The sequence below is a fragment of the Tetrao urogallus genome (assembly GCF_951394365.1).
Source record: "Tetrao urogallus genome assembly, chromosome: 18".
Lineage (NCBI taxonomy): Eukaryota > Metazoa > Chordata > Aves > Galliformes > Phasianidae > Tetrao > Tetrao urogallus.
This window is the reverse complement of record NC_136831.1, coordinates 10,525,411-10,544,828: the sequence shown is the minus strand read 5'-3', so window position 1 is coordinate 10,544,828 and position 19,418 is coordinate 10,525,411. Positions and strand designations below refer to the sequence as shown.

Sequence of the window (19,418 nt, the reverse complement as noted above, 5' to 3'; positions counted from 1 at the left end):
TATAATATACTATATATATATATGTATATAAAACTATAATGCAGCAATATTATATATACATACGTATATATATTTACAAAACATAATTGATCACCACTTGCAGACCAATGTTCAGCCAGTCCCCTAACCAACTCCCCACGGCTTCATAGTGTTCACATCATGTCATTTGGTATGGAATTATCCCTTTGGTCAGTTTAGGCCAGCTGTTCTGTTTCTGTCCTCTCTCAGTTCCTTGTGCCCCCTAGGCCTCCCACTGGCAGAACACTGAGAGAAGCTGCTAACAACTACAACACTGCTGTTATCAACATTGTTTTTCTCCTCAAGCAAAAGCACAGCATAATATCAGACTCTATGAAGAAAATCAATTCTGTCCCAGCTGAAACCTGGACATAAGTTTAGATGCTTAGAGAAATAATACAAGGCTGACCTCTTGTCTATTGGAAGCAGAGAAAACATCTTGTGAAGCTTCACTCCCAATAGAATTAGGGTGAGGACAGTCATTTGAGTAGTGATAGGGCAAGGGAGGGCAGCTTTAAACTAGAAGAGTGGAGACTGAAATTAGATATTAGGAAGAAATTATTTACTATGAAAGTGGTAATGCAATGGCACAGGCTGCCCAGAGAGGTGTGGGTGCCCCATTGTGGGATGTATTCAAGGCTCTGGGCAGCCTGAGCTAGTGGGTGACAGCCAGCCCAAATCAAGTGCTGGAGCTTAGTGGGCTGCAAGGTCCCTTGCAACCTAAGCCATTCTATGATTTCCAGCCTCAGATTTCAGTGGTGGTATCTTCAGGAGTGGTATCTTTTCACTATTACTAAAGAAGTGTAGTCTAGTCAAAGCACATTGCTTATTATCTTCTTGATAATTTCTGAAGTGTTGCTGCTGTGGTTTGCTCTGCAGTCTTTGTTAAGGCAAAAAAGTACTGGTGCCAGAGACATCCCAATGCCAGGAAAATGAAGAGCGTTCCACTCTTCGTCAGCAAGGCCTCTCTGATTCTTCCCTTTCCAGCAATGAATATGTTTTCAGCTGCATATTTATTCTATACATTCCTCCATATTCAAAGTAACTTAGTATGTATTCATGCTAATCCCTATGTGAAATACTGCTGGTCCCAACAAGGACAGCATTAAACACATCATCAGAAATGCAAGGTTTTATATAGGTATTGATAAAAATTTACCATGAATATCTTCAAAATAAAAATATTCCACACCAATTCTGTCTTTCCCAATACACTCAAAATGCTAAGCTAAATAAACTTCTACTGAATGGAAGAGCTCAGGAAGAATGCCTGTATCTGTGTGGGAGAAATGACTTTAATGTTAAAAATTCTTGTCTTCTGCTAAAGTCACAGAGAAAAACTTACCCTTCTTCCTGAGCAGCCAAGGAATTCTGAGACAGTTTGGACAGGTTCTTAGCATATTCCTCCTCAATCTTTATCCTACACACACACACACATAGAGAAAATAGAAAGACAGCAGTAAATCATCATTAACCTAGAAACCCACACGCACAGTTTAAGGAAAATCTCTGTATTTGAAGGGATCTTGCCACAGGAATTTTCCTTTTAATCTTCAGTGGTTGGCACAAGATCTCTCTCTCCCTTCCATATGCTAAAAATGCGGTGTCAAGAACATGGATACACGCAGGAGAGCAGATGTGATAAAGTTAGAAGAAAAAACTACAGTTCTGGAGCACAAATAACAAGGACAAAGTGTTTCCAAGGAACAGCATGAACTATCTGCAAAATTTGGGCTCACTCGAAAAGTGTATTTCTCAGTGTACTGCTAAAGATGAAGTCATACATCCTTGAGGCAAAGATAAGGGGATGCAGCTACAACGAAAAATTCTGAGTGAGAGTGAGCAATGTGACATCATCAGCTATCAGGCTATAGTCAACCACTGGAGAATGGTTTCCCACAAGAAGAAAGATGTGACCTGAGGAGTGTAAGGAAGACCTTAAAAAATCACCAACAGCAAGTGAGAGAGATCAACTCAATCTAATTAAAGACAAAATCAAGTGGAGACATGGTATCAAGTATCCAGTACATAAATGGCTTCTCCATGTTTGCCATGGTCCCTGAATCTGGGGTGCTGGACTTCACTAGTGACAAAAAATGCTTCCTAATTGCTGTTACAGATGACAAAGCTGGTGAATATGTGGCAGATGCTTCTACAACCAGTGTGCAGGAGGGCAGCCCATGCCTTTCACCTACCCACCCAGTGCTGACGCAGGGTCCTGATCCTTGCCTGCATTCACTCAGCAGCACCATTCCAGTAACAGCTGAACTTGCAAGCATTGGTGGGAAGGAAGAGTGAAGCTGTTGACACTGTAGGAATGGCTGCAGGGAGAACCATTAAGCAAGGTGATAGGGTAAGTTCTTACTGCACATCGGGGAGGGGAGGAACAGCTAGTGGTTCAGAGGTGACGTGAATCACACTTGAAGCTGAACTCCAGCTCCCTTGATGATTTTCACCTAGTCAAACATTTGCAAAGTTCTCCTGACTACGAACTGCTTTGCCAATTTTCAAACAAGTTTGCTCAGTTTAGCACCTCTGATGAAGAGCAGTGTGGCACCCAAGTGGAGCAGCTCCTGATTCTGTGCTGAACTACACACAGAAGAAAAGTGAGACAGAAGGTGGGATATTTGTGGCATACCAGCCTGCAGTAGCTAGCTGAACACACATTCCAGTGTGTGGTGCATTCAAGACAAAGGGATCCTTCTGACTAGCTAAAATATACCTAATATTCTGGGCTGATGAAAATATGGTGTGGATGTTACTCTGAGATGCAGCTGGCTGAGACCAAGGTGATACCCAGCTCTTTGCAGCAGTACAGCAGAGCGCAACTACCAACCTCATACAGCATAGTGAGTTCTTTTTCTCTCCACCCTCTCAGCACAAAACCAGCCAGCTCAAGACCAATTTTACAAGAACACACTAATCAGCTCTGCCACAAAGAGGTGTCAGTTCACAGTTTTGTCAACAATCAAGTTGTGGACTGTCCACATCTTGGTCCCCATTTGTAGGTCACTGGTCAGACTGCAGAACCAGCAGAATGAGTCAGGGCCACCAGCAGCACCATAGCTTGTCTTCCCTCACTCACAACTCTATCTACCAGCACTTTTCTCACACCAATTTAAAACATATGACAAAAGAAACTTATATGGCTAATTCTGCATCAAATCACAAAATGGTTTGAATTGGAAAAGCCTTTCCTGCCTGTAATATGGGGTTGGAACTTGTACTGTCCAATACAGCCTGGCCTCTGTGGACGAGACATCCAGTTTCACCTGTGCCACTGCTTCACTATCCCCTGTAAAAAAATTCTTCCTAATATCTAATCTAAATCCACCCTCTTATAGTTCTAAGCCATTATTCCTCGTACTATTGCTACGCTCCCTGACAAAGAGTCCCTCTCCAGCTTTTGTGCAGGCCCACCTTAAGTGCTGGAAGGATTCACAGGAATGACCTAGTTTCCATGTCAGCGGATCCCTGAGCCTGGCTCCCAGCAGCCCTGTTCTAACAGCAGCTCACCTTTACTCCACCCACCAACACAACTTCCTACACCCATGGCACCGGGAATAATAAATCCTGTTACAGTGTGCCAGAGAAAATCTGCAAGCAAGATGAATGGCATCTAGCTCCTGGCAAATGTGAAGACTATCTACGAAACACTTTCTGTGGAGTCTGAAAAGGACAAAAGCTCAAAAAAAGAAAAGCAAAGCCTGCAGAAGTCCCATCAATCTCACTTTAGGGCAGAGAGAGAAGTACCTTCTGAATCTCCAAACTTTGTACTGAAAGACAAGTGAGTAATATCTACAACAACCAAAATGTATTTTATTCAGTGCTCCCAAGCACAACAAACAATTCATTTGTAAGAAACACAAAAGTGTAATTGTGCAGTCAAAATAAATGCAGGACCGAAGTCTCAGGATACAAATAAATATATAATTAAGAATTAGACACTACTAAGAAGGCAAGGAAGAAGGAACACTACTGGAGTCAGTAGTTCCTCAAAGAATTATAAAAAGGTGAACTGGTTACTGTGCAACAGCCTCAAGACAAAAATGGCCCCCACTCCAACCTTTGGCAAAAAGACCTTAAAGACTTTATCTTCAGTGGAAGAAAACAGCAAGACAAAGGTATACCTCAAAAATGGAGAAAACTGTTTGCTGGCCTTGGCCAGTTTACCTACCCTGAAAATACTCAACTGTGATCATTCTGAAACACCAACACACCAGACATTACAAGAGTCCTTAGATGTGTTAGATCTGTTAGTACCTCAAAACATTAGGTCTTAGATCTGTTTGAGTACCTCAAAAAAATCCAATTTTTGCAATTATTTCAGCTTCAACACAGACAAAATTCATTTTCTTATTTCCACTAACTTGTTTGAAAACATTAAATATTTCACTCCCCGGGTACCAGAAGCATCAGTTTTTGAGCATATTTTCATGTGTATTGTCTTAATTTTTATTTGTTCTTGTTGCTCTTTGGATGTTTATTTCCTAATCTTTTTTTTTTTTCTTTTTCTTTTTCTTTTTTAAAGTACATTGTGTGCTCACATTCAAATAGTTAAGAGTTTCAGTCCTGGCATCCTACAGTAGATAAAGAAAATCCAGAGAGCTACAATGGGAGGTAAAGATGATCTGATGCGACTGCCATGTAGGAAAAAACTAAATAGATTATGACAACTTAGAGAACGCAGAGAAGAGGTGATAGAGGATACCTGACAGACATCTAAACAACTGTCACTTGTGTGAAGACAGTGGCTAGGAGTCTTTTTACACCATCAGTTGAGATTAAAAATTATCAGACAACAGAATTACTTTTTGTGGCACGTAAGTGCACTGAAGAAAGTCTTTGCTGTAAAACATTACCACTGCCAAAAAACCAGACATGTTCGTAAGGATTAGACAAACAGTGGAAATCAGTTTTACAAACAACCTGCTGAACAAGGCAGACCTAATGCCAACTCTAGTTTCGGCAATCCCTACACAGAGGCTGGGAGGATAAAGGCTCTGATGGTCTTCTCCTAAGCCCTGAATACTGGCATGCTCAGAGTAAAGTTTCTGGGCTACAAAGACCTTTCACACAAGCAGGGTAATGGCTGTACACTCTGTTTCATTTCTTGTAGTTAAATAATCTGATATTTATTTTACATTTTTCCAATCACAACTCAGCTCAACTAGAAAGTGTGAGTGGCCAAACACTGAAGAGTGCTGTTCCTTAGTTAATAAAAAAACCTCTCTCCTAGTCACTCTGAGAGACTAATGCCTTTCAGTGCTGTTTGCAAGTTTTCCTGGCTTTTCTGGAGTGCAAATTACTTGAATGCAAATGCTGGACCATATCTTCAGTTCCAAATTAAAGCAATTATTTCCTTCTTCCACACCCAAACACTTGATCTCTCAGTTCACCTCTCTTTACCTCTTCCCATCCCTTCAGTCACTCTAGTTCCAAAAGAAATGCTTTTTTACCATGTGCCTGCCACTGTGTTACACAGACTGCTACCAGGATTTCCAGTTCTTCCATTATTTACCTAGTTTCTGCCCCTCCTCAAAGTGTATGTCACAATGCAAAATCATGGAGACCTCATCCCAGCTTCCTATTTAGAGCTATCTTTATTAGCTGTCTGAACCTTAACTCCAGAAGGCAGTTTTTAACAAATGCAGAGTTTTCTGCACTTGAAGCTTACAGTTAACCATTCCGAAATGGTTTTAGTAGCAGTAGCCTAGTAGATCATCACAAGAATCTTACCATAATCTCTTTCATTTTAGCCAGGGAAGTTAAGGATTCCCTGAAGGCCTGAGCTCTCACTTCCTCTTCAGCCTGACATGCTCCTCCGTTTCCGTACACAGCAATCTTCAATCATTTGTTCCACATTGGAGAAAAATATACTCAACTTTTTGTAGCTCCTTTCTAGACTCTCTCCAAACTCAATACCAAAGCCTCTTTGTTGCCAGGACACAGTGAATCTCTTCTGTCCTTTCTTCAACAACATGCCTATTTCTTTCTCCAATAATGACACAGCCATGCCTTTTCCCAGAGTCAGAACTGGTCTCTCATTAGTCCAGCCCAGCCTACCTGCATTTCGTGCCCAATCTGCCTCTCTCTTGAATTCTCCCTTGTTTTCTTTCTGCTAGATTTCCATCTTAGACTGTTTTCTTCAGATTTCTTTTCCCTGGCTACTTCCATCATTATTCTGCTTGCTTTCTTTCCATCTTCTAGCTTAGCGCATCCATTTCTCAATTTTTTCCTCTGCCAGCTGGTATTTTTCTCTGCCCACTGCTCACATTTATTCATGGATCATACAGGCAACTGTCTCTTAGACTGTCTTACACCAAAAACATCAGGAACCAAATATGGATGCCAGGCACTCTGCACCTCCTACATCGGGCTGTCTTCATTGACTATGCTGTACTTTGTATAGCTGCCATACCCCTATTACTGCTGCTGCCATACCTCTCTATAATTAAAAAAAGAGGGAGGAATTACCTACAAGTTTTGCTCACTCAAACTACACCACAACCTTCAATGTCCATGTCTGCTTCTCGCCTTGTTCACTGCTTCCACAGCAATGAACCATCAGTACAACAATGCTGTGATGTAGAAGTGGAGCAGGAAGACAACATCAGCTCAGCAGGAAGCCCAAACAGAGAGGCAACAGCTAAGGACAGCAGCTTCTTCACTGGTACAACTGCCTCAAAGACAGAACACGCATAAACACAATCTGACTTTCTCTTGAGATTAATAATTTGTTCCCTATGAACGGTTCTGACAGTCATCCTCAAGATGACTTATACGGTCTTGGACACATGACAAGCAATTTCAAATGATAGCAACATTACTCATAAGTAATGTCACACCATCTCTAGTATCTGACTGAACTGTGTATCTACCGTGTGGCTGGTGCTCAGCGCACCTACCATGTTAGCAGAGCAATGGACCATTAATACCATTCTAGCATTTTTTTTTTGCTATTAATATCTCTCTTTATAATTTCATATTCACTCCAAATACGTGTGTTTAATTTAGCTCCATTAACAGTCTGAATTCCAAGTAATGTTTTTATACATTTTTTAGTAAGTTGTGCCTACATTGTTCTATGCCAAAAAATTGGTAGAATTATTTGGGCTGGAAGGGACCCTAATGATCATCTGGTTCTGTCACCCTTTCCACAGGGACAACTCCCACTAGACCAGGTTGTGCAAAGCCCCATCCAACCTGGTTCTGAACACTTCGAGGAATGGGGCATTCTGTTCCACTGCCTTATCACACTTACAGTAAATAATTTCTTCCTAATAGCTAATCTAAATCTATCCTTGTGTAGTTTAAAACCACTACTTCTTGTCCTACCACAACACTCTTTGACAAAGAGTCCCTCTGCAGCTTTCACATGCAAGAAGGCCTGCCCCATTTAAAAACTGGAAGGCTGCTACAAGGTCTACCTGAACCCTCTTTATAAGCTAAATATCCTCAACTCTCTCAGACTGTCTTTATAAGAGAGGTGCTCCAGACCTCTGATCATCTCCATGGCCTCCTCCGGACTCACTCCAACAGGTCCAAGCTGTCCTTATGCTGGCTGCCCCAGAGCTAATACAGCACTGAAAGTAGGGTCTCATGAGAGCAGATTAGAGAAGATGAGTATCTTTCCTCAACCTGCTAGCCACACTTCTTTGGACGCACCCCAGAATACAGTTGGCTTTCTAGGCTGAAAGCACACCTTACCAGCTTCTGTTGAGTTTTTCCACCAACCAGCAACCTCAAGCCCTTCTTGGGGCTATTCTTTATCCACTCATCATCCAGCCTATATTCGTGCTTGGGACTACCCCATGACAGGTGCATGACGTTGCACTTGGCCTTGTGGAGCTTCAGGAGGTTCACATGGACCCTCAAACCTGTCAAGGTCTCTCTAGTAGCATTCCTTCCTTCCAGCATGTTGACCATATCACTCAGCTTCATGTCACTGGCAAACTCGCTGAGGATGCTGTCACTGACAAAAACGTTAAATAGCAGTCTTGATACCAACCCCTGAAGAAACACAATTTGTCACTAGCACTTTTTTTTTTGGTCACTTTTGTCACATATTTTTCAGGGAAAAAAAAAGAATTCCATTCTAAACATCTGTACTCTGTTTTTCCCATACCCACATTTTTCCCTTAGATCTGCAGTTTAAAACTTCTTGGTTCCCTCCATCTAAATGGGCATACTGGGCAGTATGAATGAGATAGCTGAGATATGAGTGATAGCTGTAGAAGACTGGAGAATGTGGATAGATATTAGGGAAGTATTTAATGCACTTCAAGAATTGGTAGCATATCTTTTACACAGTTTAAGTTCTGTGATTAACGTACACAGGGAATACTCATATCATGAAGAAAAAAAAACAACAAACCCAGACCAAAACAGTTAATTTGATAGCGGAGTGCCAATTACCTTTCTCGAACGAACTCTGCCATTTCTTTCTGCATTTGTTTCCCTTTAAGTTGCTTTTGAAGAAGAATCTCAAATCCCGATACCGTATTGTTCCCTTGTGAATCCTTCTTATCAGCCTGAAAGGAAAAAGGAATTTCAACCAAATGATCTATGGGAATCAAAGGCAGACACACAGTTCCCAGCAGCAACTCCAAGGAGTCTGACCACACTGAAGCAGTTTTTGAAGAGCCTTTTGCAGAAAGCATCACCTGTGACAAAGCTGCTCATCACACCCCACCTCAACCATTCTCAAAGAAATACTTAAACACTCTCTCATTCCTTCTCATTTCTCCCTTAAAAAAGAAGTTGTGCAGTTATCTTCAGCTAGCAAAAGGCTGCTGGGGCTATCTTCCCATTTGCTCTCAGCCCTTCACATTTGCTAAACCCCCAGGGCTGGCTCTGGCAATCATGAGCCCTACAAAGAAAAAAAATGGACCCTGGGGCCAGCACAATGGAATTGCTGCAGGAGAGGAGAAGATCCTGCTGCAGTCTTAAATGACCTATAATAGACTGTAAAATTCTGTGCTGATCTATGCACAAGAAATACACAGACAGTCCATAAAGCAGGGCAAAGCAGCAACTTTTTCAGTAGCTTAATGCAATCCATCCCACCTTTCACTTATTTTTCCTCCATGATCTTTTTAATCCCTTGCTTCACTGACTTCAACTTTGCTGCAAGGACCAACGCTGTCTCCTGTTTTCTATTCCATCTCTGCTTTTCTATATTTCAGAATTACATTTCCCACTGTCTTCTAACAGGCCCAGAGAACACTCCAGAATGATTACTGTTTTTGCTGTCACAAATGTCACAGTAATCAAAGCGTGAGACTTTAGAATGAATGTATGGCCATAACACCAGGCAGCAGGCAGCAGCATGTTACAAGCCTGAGACTGGAGGAGTATAGCGCACCAAAGAAGCCAGATCCTGGATTATAACGCTGAATGACAAGAAATGGGAGAATAAATATCTGCAGAAGAAGGGCAGCTTTCAGTCAAGTTCCATCAAGGGAAAGATGTGAACTAAACCAATGTAAATGAAAAGAAAAAACTGAGGTGGTGTCTTCTGAAAGGCACATAAAAATATACCTATGAGCCATTTCGTATTTTATTGTTTTTTGGGATCAGAAGCCTATAAGAGATGGAAGAAATGCTATTGTTTTGGTAATGTGACCACTGGTAAACATGATACAGTATAATCTGCTGCATGTGCTTCATACAACACTGAGCACTCTCAAGGGGAAGTGCTGCTGCAGCTACAACTGAACTCTTCTTTATAGTGAAACTCTTTTTTTTTTTAAACACCTCACAGAATCACAGAATGATTTGAGTTGGAAAGGACCCTTAAAAGTCATCTAGTGCAACTTCCCTGCAATAAACAGGGACACCTTGTGCTAGATGAGGTTGCTCAGAACCTGGTCCAGCCTAATATGGAACTAGGACACCCCACCGCTCTCTGGACTACCTGTGCCAATACCTCACCACCCTTGTAAAAACTTTCTTTCCTTACAGCTCTAAATCTCCCCTCTTTTAGTTTGAGACAATTTCCCCTTTTCCTATCACAACATACACTGCTCAAAAGTCTGTCTCCTGTCTTTCAGCCCCTCTTTAGATACTGACAGGCTGCTCTCAGGTCTCCTCAGAACTTCTCCAGGCTGAACAGCCCCAGCTCTCTCAGCCTGTGTTTATAGGGGAGGTGTTCCATTCCATCTCTGAGATCATTTCTGTGGCCCTTCTCCAGACATGATCCAACAGGTCCATATATCTCTCTTGTAGTGAGGACTCCACATCTGGATGCGGTACTCCAGGTGAGATCTCACAGTGCAATGCAGAGGGGCAGGATCACCTCCCTTGACTCGCAGGCCTGTCTGGGAACTGCTGAGTCATACAGGTCTGAACCTCTGATCGATCACCTGAAGCGAGCACTGAGTCAGCATCTGAGTCAGTATCAGGAGCACGGTGAAGGCAATCCAGCTGTGCTGCAGGAAAGGTTGGAGCCTGGCTGCACCTCTCCCAGACCCATTTCAGAGCTGACTGCCAGTAGGGAAGGATCTCTTCTGGAGATCCACTCCATTGGAGTTTACCACGTGAGCCCAGGGTAGGGTGAGTGTCCTTCTTTCTTACTCTAGTATAATAATTACATTAGCCAAACTCCTGGATATACTGTATCATCTGTATATTCACTGATTGTACACAGGCCACGGTGACTTTGATGCAGTACAGAATACGGCTGGCTTTCTGGGCTGTGAGGGTACTCTGTTGGCTCATGTCCAGCTTGCCATTTTCAATAACTGGTCACCAGAAACACATGAAATTCATAACATTTCCACTGTTCAGGTAGTAACCCCTCCTCCCTCCCAAAAAATAGTTTTCCAGAGGAGGGCCCTTTCTATCAGCTCCACACTTGAAGTACCAACTCCAGCTATCATAACAAACCTCAGTTTAATTTGATCTGATCTGACCTTAAAAGTGGAGCAAAGTAGAAGAGAGCACTGCCATGCTGAATGCCTATGGTGGTTTAAGACCAGTAGGAAGCTTAGTACCATCATGATTGTCTCTTGCTCTCCCCTTGCAGAAGAGCAGGGGAAGAAAACACACTGACAAAAGCTCATAACATTCTCTAACATGAGGCTGTTTCCAGTCTCTTCTCACAGAAGCCATCCCTGCAGCCCACCCCACCAAAACTTTGCCAGGTAACACAATACATCTAACCCTTTAAAAGATGAACTTATCATTTGGCCTCCAGAAAAAAACAATGAGAATGATCTTTACAATTTTGAAGAAAGACTGTAGATGTTAAATCTCTAGCTCACTTGTGCACTCCTAGCTGTTGTGCTCTAAGAAAGACTGAAATAATGTTCACTAATACGTTACTACTTCTGTATTCCTCTTCTGCTGCATAGCTGTTTGGCTGACGTATTTTGAGATGCATAGTTTTTCCTACATCCCATCCATTTCCTGACAAAACTATGCTCCAACAGCTCGCACTGCCTTTCAGGACACTCTTCTAATAGCTGTCCTCATCTGAGATGGATTAGAATGATCTTCACTGGTTTCTTCAGTCTCTCCTGCATTGCCCTAACACAACTGCAGCTCAGACCAAATCCTTTATCTTGTACCACAAAGCAAGCTTTTCATTCCTCTTTTTCAGAAGCTCAAGAGCTGCAATATGACATGTGGCTGTCTGCCTACTTACCCAGAAATAATCACAGTAGCTCCACTCTGAAGGTTTCAACAACTGCTGCTCTGGCATTACGTCAGGGTGGGGGAAAGTTACACAGTTTATCTGTAAAAGAAAAAAAAAAAAAAGAAAAAAAAAAGGCAGAAGATAGTTAGAAGGTAACGAAACTTAGATGAGAAAAATGCAAATGAAAGATTACATATACACACTCCAATCAAAAAGAAACCAACAACACAGTGAGTGCGTGCTGGTGAAGAAACATTGGTTGTTGCATGGAAACAGCAGCTCAGTATTCCCAGAAAGCTCCTCTGAGCAAGCAGTAGCATCAGCTCAGAAGAAAATGAACTGTTTGTTTCACACAAGGTATGCTTGTCTGATTAAAAAGTACCACACACCAACTTCTATATCCCTAACAAAGCTGTGGTGAAATACCTGATGTGAACAAGCCCTGAACACAAGAAATACCACGAAGATCTAGAGCACTGAAAGCACTGCTATTGGCTTATCTCATTAGCAAATTTTGGTTTGCAGGATTACTTAAAAGGTCTCATTTTTTTCAGTATACAGCACTCCAGTCAGTCAGAGACCTTTTCACATAAAGCTGATGATCCTGCAGAAATGGGAATGAAGTCTCTAAAATCAGCTAAACTTCAGTGCATAAAAGCCCCACAAATTTTTAAGATGGAACTCATCACACACTCGCACAAAAATGTCCAAGTGCTCATTATGTTATCACAGAAGAAAATGCAGCACAGTGTAAGTGAAGGATGTGACAGCTACTGCAGAACACACTGCAGAATAATTCTGGGTGCAGCTAAGCCTGTCGGGGAAGCACCAGCATGAGTCAGATTGCTGTGACTACATACTGGTCTCATAAAACTCCTGCCAGGCAGGCGCACTAAAAGCAATCCCTCCCAGCACGCTAGCAGGTTCACTGGACAGTAATGGTACCTGTATATTAACCAAAGAATCAACAGAAATTAGGGATGGACAAGCATCACAACTGTAACATTTTCTGAGGGAGGATTACTTAACATTCAAAGAAAAACCAAGGAATTGTGGGCAGGGCTATCACAGCTGCATATGCAGCCCCACATCCAGCAGTGATACGCTGTACATCTGCCCTTGGGCTTTTCAGAGTATCAGAAGGGACATAGCACACTGCTGCAAAGTGCTGACACAGGATAAATCCACAACGCCAGATCAATGCAGACAAAGCCTTTAGTTGATACAACACTGTTCTTGTAAGCCCACAGCAACTCTGCCACTGTTTGTCTGCACTAAAGTTTCAGTGGCTGTCCTGTATGTAATCCAAAAGGTTTGCTCCTCCTCCAGAAGGATTACTCTTTCTTTCCAGAGCTTGCCAGATCTATTCCAAAGCAAGCTCAGGACTTTTTCCCTGTGGTATCCAGCTATAACATCATCTAGATCCTTTCTGAGCCATGTTTCTCCTGTCAGTTCTCCTTTCAGATCCCATGGGAACTGCAGCCACAGCCCCTGACAGGCCTCACGTTGTCAGCAGCCATTCTCTCTGGACCACAAGAGCTGTAGAAAACACTGCTCCCTCACACCTCCCCATCAGTAGCATCATGCATCAGGAAATCACAAAGGCAGCTCAATTCTGAGCTGGATGATGCAGCGAAGGACACCTGTGTGATGCCAGGCTGACCTCTGTCCCTGCAGTCTCTGCACTAACTCTGTCTGTGAGGGAGTTTTACTGAGGAAACCTTCTGCCTCAGCTAGTATTTTCCTCTCCCTTGTCAGCTCAATCATTTCAGAACAGCACTGCAAGCCTATTGCACCCTATTTTAGCGTTAGGTAGGTTGGGTTACCTTCACTTTTCCATTCAGGAACCACTAAGTCTGAAGGCCTGCAAGCTGTTTGCTTGATGCAAGATCGAGTCAAAGTCACTTGCACTGGTATCCTGATGTTCAAAAGCCCAGCCCATGGCATTAAATAGCCTTATCAACCCCATAAAGAGTGGTGTCTGCTTCCTCCTCATGGGACTGCTGATTTCATTAATCAAGTATCTGACAGTAAAGGTATAAAGTCTAAATCCAAACAACATGAAAGACAACAACTGTGCTGATTTCTTTTTTTTTAAAAATAGACTTTTGAACCAATAGGGCATACAAAAACATGCAGAAGGGACTATTACAGTTTTTACTGCTGTATGTATATTAAATATATATTAAAGTACATATCTTAACTAATGACAGACTCACAGAACTTTAAGAGAAAACAAGGCATAATGACTCGCATTATGTTTGCACAGATGTCACTGGGGCAGCCCAGGTGATCATCAGCCTCATCATGGCAGGAAGTCCTCAAGCGGACTCTTCACTAATAAAAATAATGGCTGCTGTCAGCCAACAAAGCAACTTTAGTGAAAAGACACCAGCAAGGCGTGCTCCAAACATAAGCTAAGCAACGAGACAGGCGGAAAGCAGCCTGTCCTTGCAGCTGCCACAGAACACTGGTGGCATCACAAAACGTGTCTGAGAGGTCTGGGCACCTGGTGGATTGCCAAGGTCAGAGCCAAGCACACAGAAGCTGTGCTGTGACAAACATGGTGACAACAAAGCCAGGGGGGGACAAACAGAGAACAAGCAACCCCATTCAGTGCCTTCCTCGGACAAGTCTGTTTTGTATCAAATTAGGAAACAGATCAAAAATACTTTTGCCTGTGTACTGATCATGAGCAAAAGCAGCTGCAATCTTCACAGCCAAACACACCAGCTCATACTCCATGAGCATGAAATAAAATAAGCTGTTTATTGTTGTTATCATTTTTATGTCTGAGATGCAAAAGGTTTACAGACAAAAAGTCACAGGGACATAGGTGAGTTTGCAGGATTTGCACAAGAGCAGCATGCACAAGACACTTTGTTGGCCAAGACATGCACATCCATTCCACAGACTTCAAAGTCCTCTTCATGCTTTGAAGTGGCTACCAGCAGCCTCTGGTAAATGAGACAATGCCAAGAAACATGAATAAAACAAGAATAATTTGATGAAGGTTTAGATAATCAACTACATATTTATTACATAAGACGCTACATAAATAAGTGAGCAGACAGTGGGTGAACTGCACTCTGTTGTGCTGAAGTGAAGCAACTACAGAGGGGCAACACACTTGCTCTTTTCTTCAACTTACGCACACTCACATCTTAAGACAACACAACTTTGCCAACTTGTGTAACCTGCATTTGCTTTACAATCTCAGTACCTGAACACAAAATCTACAACAGCCAACTCTGCAAAGGTCACTTGTCAAACAGGGCTGTTTGGATAAACAGACAAACTGGGAGGACAGCTGACACCTTTGTATAGCTTAGGCACAAATGAAGGCTTAGGCAGCTTTAATTCTACCCAGGCGTGGAAGCCCAGGAATGCCTAGGCTGTGTGTAGGTAACTTCAACATCACAGATTTGTACGTGGTGCATTGGCAGTGATGTCACAGCTGTAGCACAACAGGAGGGGAGTAAAGCCAACTGAAGCTCTGAACATTAGCAAAGAAAACTCATCCACTTGGTATTTAGAATGTTAGGTTCTGCCAGACGTGTTTAGAAAGCTTCTTCATTCATGTTTCTGTAGAAATGTCTAGAGACAATTTGCTCAGCACGCACCAAAGCAGTGGATTTCTGATAGCTTCTGCCATGCTGTCAACCCTAGGGCAGAGCAGAGAACACTGCTGAATGGGCAGCCTCACACTGTATTAATTTCTTTATGTCAGATGCACAAAATGCTAAGCTACTGCATGCAGGCTGCCCCTCTTCCCATACACAGCACATGTTCATTTTGGTGTCCAATGTAAGCAATGTAAACACCATCATTTTCCAAGTCATATCTTACCTTCATTAAGCACTAAAACATTCTTTAGAAAGAAATCTATGCTCAGAAACTACCATATCATCAGACATGCTCAGAAGGTTTCTTGCTCTTCAGGTGAAATACAATTCAATTCTCCCTTGTACACAGTATTGCACTATACCTTCCCTCATCTACAGCTTAAGCTTCCACAGATAAAACTCCTGTCCAGAGGGACATCTCTTCAGAAATCAGACAGCAAAAATCCATGCTAAAGCTGGTAAATGCACCTTGAAACTCACTGCAAAATCAATGTGGACCACAGCATTGCACTTCTGCTTTCTTATGAGCAACAATAATTTGTGCAAGTGGCAGATTTGTGGCCTATCTTATAACCCATCAGGATCTCCTTTCCAGGGAAAACAGATTCTTAGTGCTAGTAACATTCATTTACTGAGACACCATACTGTTCTTCCTGTGGGACACATACTCCAGCTCACACCTGCCTTCAGGACTGCCAGAAGAAAGAGGAAGTTCGTGCTCTTTGAACGTAGAGAAGGCACTTGCATTCCTTGGAAGACCGTAACAAGGTCCTATTCCCCTGAGGAAAGCAGTGAAACAGAGCACTGGGCTGCAGCTGCTGATCAGGTGTCACAACCCAATGTTTGCAGCTTCCCTATCAATGGGTTTCTCTTTGAATGGAGGTCTGACGGACTCGGAGACCCAAATTGATGACAAAAATCCTCTTTGCAAAAGGTTCTGCTTGAGTGCTGCTGCAACCCAAGGAAAGCCATTCAACAGCAAGCTAAGGACATGCCCTGCAGCCCTGTTAACCAGAGCATCCCAATGCCAGCTGGAGCAGCGCTGAACAAATAAAACCTCTGGGGAGGAGGAAGCAGAGAGGGAATTTACATTGCTTTACAGTTTACACTCCATCTGAGAATGTTATTTTTCATAATGCTTCCTTGACGCAGGCAGTGGCTTGAAGCAAGTGGCTGCTAAAATTAGCTTGGTTCTGCCTGTCTGGTGCATTGTGCTTGAAAGCTCAGGACTTCTGTTGGAGAAAGGCACACAGTGACCCTTACATAACATATCACACAACACTTCGACCGCTTTGCAGATGCTACCAGACAGCGCACAGGCCAGCAAATATGATATGGAAAAGCACCCCCAATGAGCAGCCCGTGTCCAGGCAGGTACAAAGCGACTTTTTCACAGACACAGGTGCTCTCATTTATGTACTGCTCTGTGCAGCACACACAGACCGTGTCTGCACCCTCACTGTCTGCACCCTCAGGGCTACCCACATAGCCTGCTACCATCCTGCCCCACACCCGAAGCAGGCTGTGAGTAGCACAGGTAGAGCAGACACCTTTACTCCCTCTTTTTTACCACTGCAGTTTGTCTATCTTCTCATTTATCTTCATTATTTCCTATTCAATAGATCACAGCACGCCCAGGCACTTCCATTAATTTGTTTTGGTTTCTTTCCCAATTTCAAACATCTGTCCTATACTGATGAGTCCAGAATTGTAAGCCATGTTCCAGATGGAGTCACAAGTCCTGCAGAATTTGTCAGTGTTTGTAAACCTCACACTGCAAACATCTTATCAACTATATATAATTAATTAAAGCAAATTTAATGATCGCTTCATTCCTGTACCTACAATCTCTGCCTTTATCAGAAATCTTCAACTGGACATTCTAGCAAGGAAAAACATCTGATGCCTCTGAGCATCAGAAAAGTGCTCTAAGTTCTCCCGCAGGGCTGTGACCCCATCCTTAAACAGTTTCTCACACTTCACTGCTTCCCTGAGCGTCGGGACGGACCAGGGCCGGACAGCGACCCACAAAGGAGCGCGTTCGGTCAGGACCCGCAGCCAGCTCCTTTTTTGGGTACCTCCTCACCTGCTGCTCATCCCAGAACCCCAGAATCAAAGGGAGAAATCAGACAGGAATCGCACTCTGAGAACAGAACATCCTGAGCTGGAAGAGCCCCTGCAGGATCACCGAACCCGTCCCGGGGATGGAGCTCCATCCTTCGCAGCGGAGATCCCGCAGACTTTCTGCGCCCCCCGACGCGGTGTTTAAACAGAGCAGAACTACTCCCGCCGCAGCAGCTCCCGCAGCGCCCCGTCCTGGGCGGTCAGCGCGCCCCGCGCCGCCCCGGAGCGCCGCACGGCCGGACTCACCGTCAGGCTGCTCTCCTTGCTCTGCCTCCGCGGCGCCGCCGGGGACCCCGGGGTCTGTGGAGAGAAGCGGATGGCATCATCGAGAGCGCGCTCGGAGCCCAGCATGGCGGGCACGGGCCGTGCCGGGGCTAGGCGGACCCCATGGCCCGGCGGCGCGGGGCGGAGCGGGAGGCGGCGTCGCCGGAGGCCAGGACCGCGCCCCCTCGCCCCTGCCGGCCGGGCCGGGCTGTCCGCCGTGTCCCGGGCCGGGCCCTCGGTGCGGCTACACCCCGCGCTCCTCTGAGCTGCGAGGTCGGCCGGCGCCCAGCGGGGCCGAGGCGGGATCGTGACCCGCAGCGCCGTGCGCGGGGCGGAGCCGCCCACCCCTTTTCAGGACCGCCATCGCGGCCCCGTGCCGTGCCCGGCGGCTGGGGGCGACGCGGGCCGGCGTGGAGGGAGCGCTCGTGAGTCATGCGGGGCTCTGTTGCAGCCCCTGAGCTGCAGCCCGAGAGCGGTGTCCAAAGGCTGCCTGCCGCTGTTCTGCCGCTCCGTTTGCGTCTGTTCATCGAAGCGGGCGGCGCAGCGCTGCTGTCTAGGAAGTGGTAAACAAGGCCTGGCCCCGCGCCCGGCACGGCACGGCGCCGCTTTGTGCTAGGCTGTAGCTCTTTCCCCCTTGACCTGTTTCCGAGAGCTGTGGCTGAGCTTTCCCCAGCATTTGCCTGCGTGGTGGCTGCTGCGTGGGTCCTGCAGCACGCCTGGAAGCAGCTCTCACGGGAGAACGCCATGCTGCTGGGAGCAGCTGCACAGACAGTCACAGCACTGACAGATATGGCCCAGGAATGGGGACTGGAGTTGGCCCAACTGAGCCAAAGTCTGGGGTCTGGAGAACGGCTGTAGAAAAATCCCCTTCCTGCAACCGGCGGCACATGGCAGACATTTTCCTCACTAAGGATTCTTCTGCAACAGCATGCACAGCTCCCAGGAAAAGCTGTATCCCGTGTGGGCATGGACACAAGCTGCTCTCAGGGATAATGGCAGCAGTACCTTGTTGCAGATCCAGTGCAGATTTGAGGCATGAATGAAGACCTGAGTTTGGGAAAACTGGTAATTAAAGAGTAATGGAAAGAAAGTGTGACGGAGGCCATTGAAGTGAATGAAGGAAGTCATGAACTCCTGTAGGCCCTGTGGCTGAGTCAGCTCAATAGAGCTGAGAAGTGCATGGAAACTGCGTATCTGTAAAGTGAATTTGAGTACATAGGTGACTTGAGTCTAAAAGATTTACCTGAGTCAGACACAGCACCATAAAAACAATGAATATTAGAATTAAAGCTCTGGGGGAGTCAGTTATTCTGACTTGTTGGTAGATGGAAGCAGATCCTTCAGAAAATGGCATCTGTTGCACAAGGATTTAAACTGCTTATTGTAAAGGAAGTCAGAGCCTGCAAGTTGATCTGGGTTCTCTGAAGGAGATGCAGCAGGTGGGTGAACAGAGGTGTCCACCAATGGCTGTGGAGGTTATTAAAATGTTTTGAGTTTCTGCTGGTGCCCATATGCTCCACCTCCAGCCTGTGTAAGGTACTCAGAGAGGAAACAGTGCAGGTCAGTTAAGTGAGAGATATTGGCCAGGGACATGGAGCCTGAAATGACAGACTGTCATGGGAAATGCCATGAATCCATGGGGAAAGGGACCCAGAAATACAGGCTGAGGTGAAAGAGCACTGCTGGTGCAATGCACAGCACTGAGGGCCAGTGCCTAGAAGGGGTAAGAGAGATGGTAAAAGCGA

The 19,418-nt window shown here is 44.6% G+C and overlaps 1 protein-coding gene across 2 annotated transcripts in view; it reads right to left on the bottom strand.

Moving 5' to 3' along the window:
- The window catches only part of GAS7 (growth arrest specific 7), a gene marked incomplete at both ends in the record, with an annotated part of 96,535 nt that overhangs the window by 14,734 nt on the left and 62,383 nt on the right, over positions 1-19,418 (bottom strand). For both annotated transcript variants that reach the window (XM_079544321.1, XM_079544322.1), the window contains 4 exons: positions 1,364-1,438; positions 8,437-8,552; positions 11,669-11,758; positions 17,656-17,709. In XM_079544321.1, the coding sequence (XP_079400447.1) occupies positions 1,364-1,438; positions 8,437-8,552; positions 11,669-11,758; positions 17,656-17,709 (335 nt within the window). The remainder of the gene's footprint in view (positions 1-1,363; positions 1,439-8,436; positions 8,553-11,668; positions 11,759-17,655; positions 17,710-19,418) is intronic.